This window comes from Nycticebus coucang, chromosome 1 (genome assembly GCF_027406575.1).
Source record: "Nycticebus coucang isolate mNycCou1 chromosome 1, mNycCou1.pri, whole genome shotgun sequence".
Classification (NCBI taxonomy): domain Eukaryota; kingdom Metazoa; phylum Chordata; class Mammalia; order Primates; family Lorisidae; genus Nycticebus; species Nycticebus coucang.
Genome location: NC_069780.1, coordinates 48,755,738 through 48,772,720, shown reverse-complemented (window position 1 = coordinate 48,772,720; position 16,983 = coordinate 48,755,738). Strand labels below are relative to the sequence as shown.

The window sequence follows — 16,983 nt, the reverse complement described above, 5'->3', positions numbered from 1 at the left end:
TTTTTGTTTACTTCTTTGAAGTCTTGTCGTACCTACTGTTTATTATACTGCTTCTTGATTCATGCTGAAAATTGGAATTCACCCATTTCTCTCTTTTCCTGTCAAAGATGCAGATGGGGCATATTTCTTTGACTCCATCAATCCCTGCCCCCACACATTAGCACATGCACACGTATAGCTAGCCAGTGGAAAAGAAAAAAGAGTTACTCACATTCATCCATTTTACAAAGATTTCCAGGCTGCAATGGGAGGGCTTTACCTCTCCCTGAAGGATGAATAAATAGGTAGCTTTACTGACAGCTTGTTCTCAGTCAAGCTGAGGTGGAAGTGAGACCCAGGTCTTGCTCTACTGTTGGTCCTTATGAGATCCAGTCCTGGCAACATGCAGAGGATAGTCATCTGTCTAATGGTCATCTTCTTGGGGACATTGGTCCATAAATCCAGCTCCCAACATCAAGATCGCTTCATGATTAGACTGCGTCAACTTATAGATATTGTTGACCAGCTGAAAAATTATGTGAATTTCTTGGTAAGACCATACTTGTCACAACAAAATTTAATATTTTTCAATTATTATAAAAGGAGGCTTTGACTTATAAAAATAACTCAGAACAAAATTTCTTTTGCTCTAGGACCCTGAATCTCTGCCAGCTCCACAAGATGTAAAGGTAAGATCAGTTGAGTTTATTTCTGAAAATACATTTGATATGTTATTAAACCCAGTAAGAAAGGCATTAAGATGTTTATTTGAGGAATATGCTGAATTTCAATGAATTTGAGGGTTTAATACTTGGTAAAATATTTATTTCTATTTTGGTCAAACATTTATTGATTTACCAACCAACCAACCAAAACCATGATATATTACATTTCTTATAAAATATGACTATCTTCAAACATCTCTAAGAGTACTCCTAAATAGTATTATTGACACAGAATAACAAAACTAGAAAAGAGTCCTATACTATGATAAGTTTCTGAACAATAATCAGCTAAGTTACATTTCAAGAGCTCTTGGGCATGAAAGCTCTTGGGATCTCTTTGTAATTCTATTTAACAAATATAGATACATACCAGCAGGAGCAGAATTCACTTCTAATAACAAACTTTAAAAAAAAGGAAGAAAGTTAAGAATTAGATTACAGAGACAGTATAGAGGAATAGTGATGTGGACATCAAAGCCTTTCCGTAGAATATAGTTCACATATACCTTGGCCTCAGTGAGTCCTGTCTGTGGCCTTCGGGTGAGATCTTTTGAAGGAACCATTTTCAACAACTCATCTTGTTTCTTAAGTCGTTTAAATCCATTGGAGTCCTAGGAAGAAGAGGCCTGGGGACATGATTCAAGGTGCTTCTTTTTCTCCATTAAATTCTTCAGTCTGGTCTTCTGGTTTGCAATTGGGGAAATGGAAAAATGTTTTCATTGTCACAGACTTTAATTGCATAAATTAGAATAACTATAAAAGTGTTACCAGTAATTAGTACACTGCAATTGGGGGAGACTTATGAAAATACATTGCAAAGAAAACAATTATCGTAAATGACTGTGTAAAAGTTTAGAAAGTGAATGAGTCACAACTATTGCTTTTCTCTAAAATTCACTCTCCATCTCCTAACCTAACCACTCTCATTTACTAGCTCCTTTTCTAGTAAGCTGCATCTAAAATGAAAGTAGCATATTCAGCTTATTGGAAAGACTTTTACAATAAATGAGAATATTTCTAAATCAAATGTTATCACGACATATATTTTCAGCCTCTCATACACCTTTTTAACTGTGGTTAGAGTCCTTTCCAGAGTTTCCTAGCTATGGTCTCTAAGTTGCAAAATAAGAAAAATAAAGATATCCCATTTTCTAACTTGAGTTGATCCAATGGGTACTTCCTTTGTAGTGTTAAGGAAAGATATGCTTTATCTTACATCATAATGAGAAGATACTGTCTCAATGATACTGTATCTATCTGATAATCGGATGAAGCAATGTTGACTAGATGTAAGTGTGTAACTGTGTATCTAAGATCTTTAAGCTACATTAGCTGGCAAACTCAGGAAAAAAGAGAATAGTTCAAGGCCACTTTACCATTACATCAACTTTTTCAAGGCTAGCATCAAAGAGTTTTTAAAATGTACAAAATTTAAGAAAAATAAAATTGTTTAAATGTTGCATTTATATAATGATTAGCTAAGATCTCTAAATGGCCTCTCAAGCATCTTTTTCTCTCTCTCTATTTCATTCTGTCTATTCTTATAACCAGTGGTTCTCAATTGATGATTTTTGCCCCTCAGAAAACATTTGTGTTTGTCTGGAGAAATTTTTGATGGTTACAAGTGGGGCGGAGATGAGAAGGCAGAGGCCAGGGACTCTACTAAACATTCTAGAATGCTTACTTAAGACATCCCTGACAACAAAGAACTACTCAGCCCCAAAAATTATCCAGTCAGTGATGCCCCTGTTGAGAAACCTTGATGTAAATTCAGTTTGTGGTAAGACTAAGGTAATCTTGCCCAGTTAGCAGGAGTTCCTAATGTGAATGACCAGGAAAAAGAAGGAAAAGAAAGAGAGAAAGAAAGAAAAGAAAAAAAAAAAGGAAAGAAAAGAAAGAGAGAAAAAGTAAAAAGAAAAAAAGTAGGTTAAAAATAGGCTTTAAGGAGACAAGTATTGTCAAATATTCAATTGCAAAACAGCAAAGTCAAGTGTGCCTCCTTGCAAAAGCAGACAGGTTAGAGACCCATGCTTTATTACTCTTGCTTTTGACTTGTTCACTGGTTAGGGAGCCATGGTTTGTTACTCTTGCTTTTGACTTCGTTACTGTTCCCTCTAGTCTGCAAAACTGACATAGGAGCAGAAAACTCTTCATGCTCCCATGTTTTAAAGGATAAAGGAAACAAAGTCTGCTGTTGACAAAGTACAGCAAAAGAGAACAAAGGTTATGGTCTGAGTGCTACACGCGGACTTGGACCATCCTGTAAACTCAGAGTGGCAGGGTACCTGAACCTTTCAACATCAAGGTTAATCTCTCCACTCCCCTTCTTAACATAGCCTTAAGGCAGCTGGGAGGAACAGTTAGTCTCCACTCCTTTTCCTCTTTGCAGCTAGCTGCCTTTGATATGCATTTAAAGCCCTATCTAGCAGTTATTTGTTCTGGAACACACATTGCCAGAGATAGCTCTGCTGCTTGCAGAACAGAATAAAACAAAACAAAACAAAACACCATTGTCTATTAACACAGGTGAACAAGGAAGGAGACACAGCACATCTGCATCGATATGGGTGTCAGTGTTCAGATGACAGTGAAAAACTTTCAGAAAGGCATTTTTAGGTGGAAAACCTTTGATCACTGGTCTTGATTGTCCTGGCAGTATTGTCTTAGGGGAGTTCATTTGGTAGGGCCCCTCTACTTCTTTGGAACCTAATTTTCTTTCAACATACACATGTAAATGTTAACTCAGCAAAATGGGCCTCTGTGAGAAATGCTGGTTTCTCAGATCATCACGGATGAAGCAGTTAGTGTTTTCAGTTTCAGCTGGAAAATTTACCTCTTTAAATATGAATATTATTTTTTTCCAGTAAGTTAAGCCGGTTGTGGTCAAAAAGAAGAGAAAAGAAAAAACTTCAACAAACATGAACATGTGGTTTTCAAGGAAAAAAAAGTGCTATAATTAACATTTATAAATAGTTTCTATTAAATAAGCATTTTGGCAAACATATGGAAAGGACACCACCTTGCCCTCTGAGAGGCAAGCTGCCTGATAGAAGGAAACCAGATAAGCTGGTTCTCGGCTTGTGGCTATATATGCAAAGCAAACCCGATGGGTTTGTGTCTTAAAGATGCAAGTTATTAATCAACATTCGTATTGGGTAAGCACATGGGTTGGAAAATGCAAAGCAAGCCAGCTGCTATTTTCAGCTGACTGTCTATGAGAAGATTCATGTCATACTGTTATATGTAGGGCTGTTCTTGTAGGGATGGGAAGGATTGAGGTCTCTGGTTATAAGGTATGGGCCTCCATACCCATCAGTGAAGTGAAGATACAGCAACTTCAGGGGAAATAGCACCATATATACACATTTCCTGAAAGATGAAAATAACTCGGATACAAGTAACTTGGATATGAACTCTTAGATCAGGATTAAAATGTTTTCAACAAGTCAGTATAAATTTTGTCCTTAGCCTGGTTCCTAAGATTGTAACTTATTCACTAGTCACGGTTACTTTGCCAAACCAAGAGACAAGTTTTTAATGCATGTTCTGTTCACTTCTCCATTCTCGGAGATAATACTCTCACCTTCTAAGAAATGGTCTTCCCTCCCCTTGGTTAAGTGAGTCTCAAACTCTGTTCCTCGACTGCTTGGTTCAGGCAGAATCTTACCCTAACTGACCTGAGAGTGTGAATAGTATTTTAGAAAAGTCCTGTGTGTTATCTATGGCAAGTGTATTGAATCTTAGATGTGGAATATGTCATCAGAGGTGGGTACCCACTTCCTTTCCCTAAAGGAGGGGCTTTAATCCACTTACCTCATCTGTTGACTACACAAATATATACATACATGTATATATATGTACACATATGTATATACATGTACATATATATGTATATGTGTGTATAAATATATATTTATATAATATATAAATAATATAAATTTAATACATTATATATAATAATATATAATAATAATATATATCTCATTCACTAGCAACAACACTGCCTGGTGCTGTGTAGAATAAAGTGTGGCTAAGACATGTCACTGATAGGTACTCCTGCGTACATTATATAGCAAAGCAGCAAACAGATGAAACATATTCTTAATCATACGACAGCCAATTTACCCAACGCTGCTGCCAGTCACAGCGTAACTTTTAGAGCTTCAAAATTCAGCAAATGTTTCTCAACCAAACTAACTTTCACTTTTGAAACAGAAGTCCTGCCCACTGCCCAGACCTCGAAATGGCCCACAGCATTTGGAATAAAGACTTGTAAAGAAGTGAGGCTCTTGTCTGTTAGACTGGGAAATGTCCCTTCTTCCCTAAGACAAGGAAATTTATATAGAGGCATCACCATCTCTTCATCCCAAAGATTAATTAGGAGGTGAAATCAGACCTCACTGGTCTGCTGAAATGAATGTATCCAAGACACTGTGGGAGAGGTAGAAATAGGTTTGGGAACATCATTTTTTTTACTTTCTGAATAACTTTCATTAACATATAAACAAATTATTTCTCTTTCAGAGACACTGTGAGCAGTCAGCGTTTTCATGTTTTCAGGAGACCCGGCTAAAACCTGCAAATGCAGGAGATAATGAAAAGATGATCAACTTATTAATCAAAAAGCTGAAGAGGAAACTACCTCTCACAAATGCAGGGAGACAACAGAAACACCGACTAGTAAGACTGTCAGCCCTTTTCTATCTCATCTGTACATATTACCTATGCCAATTTTATTATACAGTGGACATAAATTTTGTGTGCAATTTAAAATAGGTTAACATAGTAAATTGCACACAAACTTTATGGATGCCTTTTAGAAACACACACATACTCGTGGCCAGAGCCTCTACTGCCTTCTTTATAGATACAGGGATCATACATGGTGCATTTTGAGAAGAAAGGTCATTCTTTCAAGTTCATGGACCTGAAAGTGCCCAGAAATTCAATTAGAATTTGCCGATAGTCCCTGGTAGCTGGGAGACCTTCCTAAGGTGAGAAAGTCATTAGCCAGAGAATCCAATTGTGATTTAGGAATTAGGAAGTATTTTCCTCTCATTTTATGGTCACCTATAATTTGTATTCTTAGTACCAGAAAGACAAGAAAAGAGACTGCCTTATAAGAGGCTCAGATAATCTTGATATGAGGACAATTAATGACAATTAAGTTTATGGGGGGGGGAAGCAGAAAGAGGGATGGAGGGAGGAGGGTGGGGCCTTAGTGTGTGTCACACTTTATGGGGGCAAGACATGATTGCAAGAGGGACTTTACCTAACAATTGCAATCAGTGTAACTGGCTTATTGTACCCTCAATGAATCCCCAACAATAAAAAAAAAAAAAAAAAAAAAAAGAGGCTCAGATAAATCTCTGCCTTTGGCTTCTTCTCCCAGAGAAGATTTCTGTCCTGCCAGTAGCAGAGTTGATATTGAATTAAAATAAGTGATCTCATCACTTGGTTGGGAAATTTTTAATAGTCCATTCTTTTGGAGGGCCCTGAGACCCTCTTGTATATGCCTTTTTATGTCAACTCCGAGCAATGTTAATACTCAAGAACCAGGTAATTCAAGCATTAATCAAAACTGGTAGAAAATCATGTAAAATAAATTACTCTCATTTTTTGAAACCAGTTCTCCCTCCTCCAAGAAATTCTACACATGATTCAAATGAAATCTTAATCATGTTATCAAAATGATTCTTATTTCCTTCAATTGCTTGGCCAGGTCACCATGTGAAAAGTATCTACAACTTTCCTCAGGAGGAAACTGAGGTTCCTCAAGCTGAGCATGTTTCTGAAACCTAGTATCAAAGACTTGAAGAATGGTAACATAGGCACTGAATTTAGAACTATCGAGTTAGACACCTTCATTTTATAGATAAGGAAAGTGAGACCTACCAGAGAGATTAAGAAACTCACCCCAAGTTCCACAAATATTAAGTGTCAGAATGAGAATTAGAACTTATACCTACTACTCGCTACCGAAAGGCTCTCACTGCAGTATCAAGCTGGCATTGAGATGCTAACCCCTGAGTGTTTGGTGTTTAGTATCTCAACAGTAATAAGGACAAGAAACATAAACCAAGGAATATAAAAAAAAAAAGTAAGCAGGAAATACATAGATGATAATTCGTTTGATTTCCTTAGTAATCAAATAGAAGCAAGTTGAAACAAGGAAATCCTATTTTTTTCCCAAATAAAATTTTCAACAATGTTTAATCATGGTAAGAATGCTGTAAGTGAAAAGAGGTAAAACTTTTTTTACAATAAAGACTAAAAGCCTTGAAATTTTTTATTCTTTTAATTTAGTTATATATGAAACATTATTTGCAGAGATATTCTTTACAAATTAAAAGTTAGAAGCAACCTGTGTGTCTCAAGATAGTAATAATTCCATTCTATATTAGAATACAAAGCAACCACTATATATTGTATTTTCTGAGGAATATTTAATTCCTTGTGATATGTTAAGTACAAAAAAAAACAATTACCACCACCTAGTGTAAATAACAAATACAAAGTAAAAAAAAACACTCAGACACACACACATTAGAAAAATATACAGCAAAACATTTCCATGGTTATCCCTGGAGATGGGATTACAAGTGATTTTTTTTTTCCACTATTACTTCCTGAACAATTTATGTACTTCACAAATATTTTTCAGTGAACATGACATGTCTTTAATTGGAAAAATAAGTTTTCAGTCATTGTTTTATTAATTAGGAAAATGTTTTAAACAAGAATGCTACTCTTTCATTGATTTCTAGACATGCCCTTCATGTGATTTTTATGAGAAAAAACCACCCAAGGAATTCTTAGAAAGACTGAAGTCACTTCTCCAACAGGTATCTACCTTGACTTACATTTGATTTTCTACTTCTTACTCGACTGCTTCTTACATACTGATGGCATACTCTTTCCACAGATGATTCACCAGCATCTCTCCTAGAGCACAGGGGATATGAAGATTCCTGAGGACCTAACTCAAAGCTGGACACTATATTACATACTCTAACGCAGCAGGGAAATTCACTTCTTGGTACTCCAAGTAGAAGAGCACAATAGTGAGGGGAAAAAACCTGGATAAGTGTGCAAAGTCAGGATTATTTCCTCCAAACTACTAGGCAATCCTTTAGTTGAATTCACATGCTCCATTGTTTGATCAACTTGGAAAAGCTTTCTACTCAATTAGAGTCTGATTTCCTGTGTTATTGATTTCTATGACTTCTGAAGTTTTTACTTTATCTTGTTACCCAACTTTGACATTTCTTCGTTGGAGAAGAAGGTTAAAATTTTTAACCAAAAATACAGTTTGGAAGATTATTGATCTTGTATTGACCTTGATCTTGATAACCACAAGAATGAGGTCTATTATGATCATAACTTAAAAAGTGTCTACTTTCACTCAAACTGAAAACATAGAAGCATAGGATCAAAATGAAAAGTGGAAGTCTTTATTCTTTTAAGGAAATGAAAATTGAGTGTTTAAAAACTTATATCCAAAGACTTTACTTTTTATCTCAGAAGGGCTAACAGTATAAATATGTAATTTATGTATGCATCAGAGGAATACCAGATGGCTTTTGTTAAAAAAAAGACTTACTTCTTTACAGGGTTTATCAAAATATTTAAATACTTTAGATGTGAATGTATTTATGAAATAGACTCTTAGTCTGTTTTATTTGTTTAAAGTAGTAGCAGAGTATTAAGAAATGGGTTTACTATTACCTTCCTTTCTGGTCCCCTCATAAGCTAAAATTTTAAGCTTGTAGAAATAGCAATTAGAAGCTATAGAGGGACACACATCTGGAGCCAACAGAATTTAAGAGATCTTCAAGCTCTCTTCTCAAACTATTACAGTGATTGTATTGTGAGTGAGCTAAGAGCTCCAAACGTCTGTCTTCTTTTTCCTTCTTTCTTTTTAAAATGAAATTCTGGGATGATAAAATTTTAAAACATGTTTAGCATTTTAGACTGTCTTTGCATGGTTTGGATAAGTCAAATTCAATCACCAAAATCAGGAGACATGTCCCATTTAAAAATAGACTTTTGCATAAGCATTCCAATCTTTCACCCTTTGGTAGTAAAAACAAGCTACTTTGTCATTTCATGTCAACTCCAACAGAGTTTGTTTAAATACTTAGTTAAAAACTCTAGAAAAATAAAATTTTCACTAGACTGGTATAAGCTATTTGAGAATCTCTTATTGTTAAAATGGCTATGTGTGTCCAAGAGTATGTGGGATGGAAGACGCTTTATGCTTTGGGAAGAAACATTATCTGCTTAAAAGTGTTTTAAAAACAAATACAGACTTAACTTTTTCTGAAAGGTTAGAATCAATTATTTAATCTCAATGAAATGTTTTTGTCATTGACAAGATATTCTGTTATTACAAAGCAATTACGTACCTAATGATGATAATATACATTTAAAGTCTGCCTAAGTGTCAAAGGGTGCCAGCTCAGCTTTTTGGGATAAAAGTTGAAAGCAGGCATAAAGACAACTTGGAAAATATGGAAAGTTTGTATTTCTTGTTTCTGGATTTATGGCTGTTGGTTTCTTTCTTGTTGTGATTTTATATTTAAAATAATGTATTTATTTTGGTATGTTTATTTTTAAAAATCTCTGTCCCAATTCTTCGACCAGAGTCTCTACTTTAAGAGTAAAAATTATTTAATGGGCTGTTAGCTAAGAGCCTTTACTAAACAGAGTTTAAAACTCAAGTCAAGAGCCTACAGTGCCCTAGGAAAAGCAATGCATTAGAAGAAACAAAGTGAGGAAGTGAGAACTTGAACAGCTCCATCTTCACTGTGCTGTGTTCAAGACTCAGCCAGTTTTAAAAGAGATAAGGAGAGCCCATAAACATCTCTGTTCACCTATGAATGATAACACAGGAGACCTGAAACATTGTTGGCTCTGAAACTGTGGTCACTTGCTTAAACTTTCTGTGTTTCCATTTCCTTACTTGTAGAATGAGGGTGCTAGACTTTATCTCTAAGGTTGATTCTGCCTTTTTTAGAGCTTTATACGTTCGAGAGTCTCTGAAGTTCTGGGTACTCCTACAGGAATATCTGATCGTACTTCTGAGTAAGACTTTCTACGGAGTCTGATGTTCGATTGCTCAACATTTATTTCAATAGCTTTTGTAGCAACACTCCCTGCAGGAACAAGAGAAATGTTCCAAGAAAAAGGAAAGAAGGAAGGAAGCAGGGGGAAAAGGAAGGAAGACATCGGTGTGGGTCATGGGAGTTCGGGGAAAATTAATTATGAATTTTATTATCTTAGCTGAAAGTGTCTTCTCTGGACACTCGTATAAAAGTGTAGCATTATTACCCTATGTTATTGCTCTGTTGTATTTACATTTTCATCTGAGAATTTAGTCCTAATATAACTATGTACTTTATAACTTAATAATTATTTATTATATATTTGGTTTTAAATGTTCATGTTTATGGCTTCTTATTTAAGACCTGATTTATTAAATACTATCCAGTCAGTACAATTGTCTTTTGTGATTCCCTGGAAACCCTTTGTTCAATAGTCCTAGCAGAAAATATAAGATGATCCCCGGTTTCTGGGAAAATAGAGTTTTTTACATGTAGATGGTAAAGATGTTCTTCTCTCCTTACCTACTTTCATTGAAATGAAACTGTCCACTTTCTGTCTCTCCCTCAAGGAGATCACTTCCTCTGCGGCCCTGCCAGGGGTCTGTCAGGGTCAGGTGGGGTTAAAGGCATCCTGCCAGTGCTCACTGCCACGATGACATGCACACTCTCACGCAAACTCCCCTGCGCTCAAGTTTATCCTATCTGGCTTTTCTGTCCTTTTCTTATTATTAATAATCATCCTCTCCTAGCCACTCTCTCATGTTCATTGAGGACTGAAATACGTTCTTTCCCTGAAACGAACTTCTGCCATCATGCCGGGTGACTTCAGTGCCCACAGGGAAGATTCCACCAACATTACAAGTTTCCAGGCCTTGACCTCCTTGGTCCAAGAACTGAATCTTTTTGCCCCATCTCATGGTCCACTCCCATGGCATGCCTCATGCTTTTCACTGGGACCTCTCTCTCTCTCTGAAATCTTTACATATATAAAACCATCACCTGCTAGTCTTTTAGCTTTCAAACTGCCCTTCCTCTGTTCTGCGGCATCTGTCCTCAGATCCTGAAGGCAGCAGGCCTTCACCTCTCCCATTCTCTCAGGTTATTAGTTTCCCTCCCTCCCTCACAGAACCTTGGCCCCAGATCAGTCCCTTGAACCGCAGGCTGAGCAGCACACACCATCTCCTCCCCTGGTCATTCTTCTTGAGTACCTGGCTACAAACTCCCTATCTGGTGGTCTTATTCTTGCTGCCCTAATCCAGCTTCAGACAGTGGCTCTGGGTGCTAACCTTTGAAAACTCATTCAAACTCTCTCTCCTATCTACTTACCCAAGTCAATCTCCTACTTCATTCTCAGCGCTGAATCCTCACCTGCTTTTAACATCTGTCACATTTTTGGATAGAGACCTCCTCCATCTACTCCAGTCCCTAGTCAGTTTGGGCATGGCCTCACCTCATGGGAAGGAGAGGGGTTTGGACATTCCAGTCAAGCTTTTTGAAATAATATTCTATACGTATGTCTAAGTTCTCTCTCCCCCATCTATTAATCAAGCCCATATAGTCTGATTTCTATCCAGCCCATACCCTATCACTGTATCATTAAAATTGCCATGTCTTGGGTGACCATCGTAGCTCAGTGAGTAGGGCACCGGCCACATGCACCAGGGCTGCTGGGTTAGAACCCACCCCAGCCTGCTAAAAACAAAACCAAAAAAATAGCCGAGTGTTGTGGTGGGCACCTGTACTCCCAGCTACTCGGGAGGCTGAGGCAAGAGAATCACTTAAGCCCAAGAGTTGGAGGTTGCTGTGAGCTGTGATGCCAGGGCACTCTACCGAGGTCAACAAAGTGACACTCTGTCTTAATTAAAAAAAAAAAAATTGCCATGTCTCAAGTCAACAATGAGCTCTTAATTACTAATTCATGAGTCCAAGTTCTCATCTTATTTGACCTTATCATGCTTTTGTTACCCTTCACCACCCCCTACCTTTTTTCTTCTGTGACTGGGAGGCTTCTTTTTGTCTAGCTGCTGTCTTACCTCCGACTACACATTCTCAGTGGCACTTGCTGGTTCACCTTCCTGTAGAAGTTGACATTCCTGAGGATTCTGGTCCTGACCACGTTTCCACTTTATTCTTTCCTCTTTGACAGTCAAATGTGTTCCTCTTGTTTTAAATGTCCCTTCTATATTGTCAACCCTAAATCTATAGCTAAAGGCTAAACCTCTTTGCTAATTCCCAGAACCATTTATCCAACTTCTCCCGGGAGATTTCCATCTTTATCTCCTAGGCCCCAGGGCCACTTTAACAAGCCAAAATTGGTCTCATCACTCCCCCACTTCCCTAATCTTTCCCAAGAGTTCCCTAGTCTTAATTGATGGGGCCACATCCTCCCAGATTCCCAGATTCTACCTTTTCCCTCACTCCTTTCTTCTCCACTCTCTCTGCCATCACCTTAATTCAAGCTCTCAGCTCTTGCTGCAATGGTTGAAATAACTTTCAGTTGGGTTTCTAGCCTCTCATCTTCTACTTTCTCCACGCAACCTCTGCATGTCAATGGAGTGACATTTTAGAAAATTTAAGTCTGAGTATATCTTTTTCTTATTTATCTTAAATTGGCTCTCCTTTAGAGCAAAGCCTTGTCCAGAGGCAGGGCATGTATGACACTTTATCATCTGCTCCACACTAAGCTCCCAGCTTCTCTTCACCTTGTACTTCACATTCCAACCAATCCAATCTGCTTCTAGTTCCCTAGATATACCAGGTTGTTTCATTTTTTTGTGCCTTTGCACTTGCAATACCCCCTCCCTAGAATATTACTCCTCCAATCACCTCCTAATGTTCAGAAAACCCTCACATGTCTGTCAATATTCAACTTAGCCATCATCTCCTCTAGAAGTGTTTCCATCACCATCTTACTCCATCTCTATCATGGTGTTAACTCTTTGCTCCTTTCAGAATTTGAACATACTTGAATTATTAGATTTGATTTGATTATTGGACTAAATATGGTGAATGCAAGTCTATTGATTTATGTATCTTTTTCTCTTTGCAGAACACAAGCCTCTGGTAGAAAGAACTGCATCTTGCTAACATAATCCCTCATAATCCCATAATCCCATTTACCATAATCCCTATATAGTAAATAACACATAGTAGAAAACAAATGCTGGCAAAATTCAATTGAATTAAACACAAAACACGGGACTTATTCGTTGGCATCCTCCTCAACATCTCTCTCTTACATGCTGAATCCAATTCTCACCAAAGCCAGTTAACTCTGCTTTCAAAATATGTCAGAGTCCAATCACTTCTTATTACCTTCGGCTTCTACTTTGTTGGAGACCACCATAATCCCTCACCCAGAAGACCGTAATACCTTCCCAAATACCTTCCTTGCTCTTCACCAACATCTATTTGCAACAAAGCAACTTGAGTGGCTCTCTTTAAAAACAAATCATGAGAGAAATGCAAATCAAAACTACTTTGAGATACCATCTAACTCCAGTGAGACTAGCCTATATCACAAAATCCCAAGACCAGAGATGTTGGCGTGGATGTGGAGAAAAGGGAACACTTTTGCACTGCTGTTGGGAATGCAAATTAATACATTCCTTTTGGAAAGAGATATGGAGAACACTTAAGATCTAAAAATAGATATGCCATTCAATCCTGTAATCCCTCTACTGGGCATATACCCAGAAGACCAAAAATCACATCGTAACAAAGATATTTGTACCAGAATGTTTATTGCAGCCCAATTCATAATTGCTAAGTCATGGAAGAAGCCCAAGTGCCCATCGATCCACGAATGGATTAATAAATTGTGGTATATGTACACCATGGAATATTATACAGCCTTAAAGAAAGATGGAGACTTTACCTCTTTCATGTTTACATGGATGGAGCTGGAACATATTCTTCTTAGTAAAGTATCTCAAGAATGGAAGAAAAAGTACCCAATGTACTCAGCCCTACTATGAAACTAATTTAGGGTTTGCACATGAAAGCTATAACCCAGTTACAACCTAAGACTAGGGGGAAGGGGGAAAGGGAGGGGAGGGAGGAGGGATGTGGGTAGAGGGAAGGGGATTGGTGGGATTACACCAGCGGTGCATCTTACAAGGGTATATGTGAAACTTGGTAAACGTTCTGTGAAGCTAGTGAATGATGCCCCATGATTATATCAATGTACACAGCTATGATTTAATAAAAAAAGTAAAACAAACAAACAAACAAACAACAACAAAAAAACCAAATCATGAGATGCCCTCCCTCAGCTCAAAGCCTTCCCACAGCTCCCCCATCATTCTGAGTGAAGCCTGCCTCCTAAAACAAGGGCTACTTTGTCTCTTATGCCACCTGCAACCTCTATAGCCTTCTATTCACTTTTCTTACACAGCTCCAGCCAAATAGACATTCTGACCCTTCCCCAATCCTTCAGGAACATTCCACATAAGGCATTTGTACTTTGTCCCCTCCTTGGAATGCTCTCCTGCCAAGGGTCCCTGTGCGCATTCCCTCACTTCCACGCGCTCGCCCACTACTGTTTTCTCCACCAGGTCTTCTCTGACTACTTCCCTGTTTTAAATTGCAGCACAACCACTCCAAACACCTCTGCTCGATGTTCCTTCATAGCACTTCTGTCTCTGTCCTCTACTAGAATGTAAATTCGACGTGGGCAGGGATTTTTGCCTTTTTTTGCTCACTGCTATATATCTGGCATTCAGAATGATGCCTTGGGCATAAAAAAAAACTTATTAAATATTTGCAGAAAGAATCAGTGAGTTCTGCAATGGCTGGCTTTGGAGTTCCCCTACAAAGCTTTAATTCCCAACACTTAGTTTGCCCTCTCTTTATTACGCAATCTGTGTGATATTGATTTTTCCTTTATAGGTTCATTCTACCGTCTGAGTATCTTGTATCTTCTGCAAATTTTCCCCCATCCTCTTATCAGATGTAACCACACCTATTCTTTATTTTTGAAATTGGCCTTTAGTGATCTGAAATTTGAAAGATTAAAAATGGAAACATTCTTCTACTTATCATTAAAATGTTAGCAGAAATATTTTTCTAAAGAAAACTTCTGGGTTTTTATTGCTTAGAGTTATTTTACTGGTAAATAAAACCTTTAATGTTTTCTAATACAACCATCACTCTTTCGTATGCTATCTCCTTTTATCCTATAAAAACAGAAAATTCAAAACATCCATACATCCACTTATGAGTCTCTCTAGAAGTCTTTCTCAATTTTTTAAAAAAAAAATTATTATTGTCTAAAATCATATAATGGCACTAAAATGAATCTCTGTATCCACCTATGCCTCCCCTCCTTTCAAGATATCCTGCTTTGGGGCAGGCCGATGTATAACCCCCATGTATTAATTTGCAAGTTTGTCTGCTTGAAATGTACCCCTGCTTTTAAAAACCCTGGCTTAAAAGCCATTGGGGAGCCCAGGACATTAGCAGTAACTGCCCACACTCCTTGCTTCATTCCCTGCAGTAAAGCTTCTTCCTCTTGCTGCAACTCTTCACTTCAGTGTTTGGCTTTGCCATTTGGTTCAGTAACAATTTATTGGCACCCACAGATGGCATGAAATTCCCCCCACAGCACACCAGTCCTGGTCACAGCCACAGTTGGGCCTCTTCCAGCAGCTGCCTGAGCCCTTTGTAGTCTGGGACGATTCCGTGTGTTCAGCTGCTGACTAGGGCAAGCTGGGCTGCAGTGCCTTTATTTTTCACTGTCGGAAAAAGACACTAAGCTCATAACTAGTGGATTCATGTGTAATGACACCAAATATTCTGCTTTTGGCCTCTAGCCTTTGCTTTGGCTGCACACTTGGTTTCATAGAGGACACCCCTAGAGAGCTAAAGTGACTGTAACCTTGAGAAACTGCATTCAATTTGCTTGAAACCTTGCCTGTATTTTAAAATTCTAATTTGAGAGACCTCATGTCTGTCTTCGCCTTGTTACATCTTGTGAGGATCTCTGAAAGTATCACTGGTAAAAACTCAGCTGGCCTGCCTCGAGGGGACCATGTTGTCTGTTTTGCCAGGTTAAAACTTGGATGTTGAGTAGAGTAAATGGTGTTTGTCTTCATTGCCTGTGTGGTACAATTTTGTCTCAGCCAATTTGGAAATGCTAATTCAGTTCTTCTTGTAACTCATTGGGGCATTCTGCAGAATCAGACCATTTCCAGCGTTAAGCCTATGAAAAAGAAATACTGCGAGGGTGGAGCAAGATGGCAGCCGAGTAACAGCTTCCTTGCATCTGGGCACCGTGAGTCTGGGGATATAGGACTCCAGGCATCTCTGGCTGGTGGGATCTGCCTATCATCACCCCTGAGAGGATACAGGGAGTCAGCGAGAGACTTCTGGACCCCAAGAGGAGGACTAAAACAGTGGAAAACCGGCAAGTGGTCGCGTGTGTTCAATCCGCCTAAACCCGCCCGCAACTGTAAGTTCAGTAGCAGCGAGACTGCAAACCAGAAAGGCCTTACCTGTGAACTGTTTTGGTGTCTTTGGACTTGGCACTCAGCTGAACTGCCTTGGGGAGAGCCTGAGGGGGAGTGCGGAGAACTTTGGCCTTTGTCTAGGGCCCTAGTCTGAGCCGCTGAGCCAGACGGAGCTAATAGAGTTTGGCTCTGGGTCACAGGCAGACATTGTGAGCGATCTGCCCTGGCAAGCTCTGCCCTCAGGGTCGCAGAGCTGGAATTGGGTGGGAGCTGGTAACCCAGCGACCAAGTAGCCTAAGGGCGGGGTCTGAGCCGCCTTGCAGCCCTAACCCTCGGGGGCAGAGGGAGACCAGTTTTGACACACAGGGTAAGTGGATAGCCACTTCAGCAGTGATTCCAGCAACAAGCACTTCCCTGAGAAAGCTTCTGCTCAGTAAGTGAACAAGTTCAAAGTGCCTTTTAAGTGGGCCGAAGAGAGATTTAGGGTGTCTACCTGCTGGGGTTCGAGAAACTAGCGGCCTCCAGTCGTATCAGAACTGTGATTAACATCTCATACCCCAGAAGACCACGTGTTGCCCAGACAATATTCAATAACATATACATACTGCTTTGTTTTTGGTTGTGTGTGTGTTTTTTTTTGTTTGTTTGTTTGTTTTTTTTTTTGGTTTGGTTGTTTTTTTTGTTTGTTTTGACGTTCTAGATTGTTGTTTTGTTTTTTAAGTT

The 16,983-nt window shown here is 38.6% G+C and overlaps 1 protein-coding gene across 1 annotated transcript; it reads left to right on the top strand.

Moving 5' to 3' along the window:
* Positions 1-361: 361 nt before the first annotated feature.
* IL21 (interleukin 21) lies at positions 362-7,573 on the top strand. Its single transcript, XM_053595162.1, has 4 exons — positions 362-529; positions 633-668; positions 5,229-5,384; positions 7,472-7,573. Exons 1-4 carry the CDS (start codon positions 362-364, stop codon positions 7,571-7,573), a joined length of 462 nt encoding a protein of 153 aa, XP_053451137.1.
* The last annotated feature ends 9,410 nt before the right edge of the window (positions 7,574-16,983 follow it).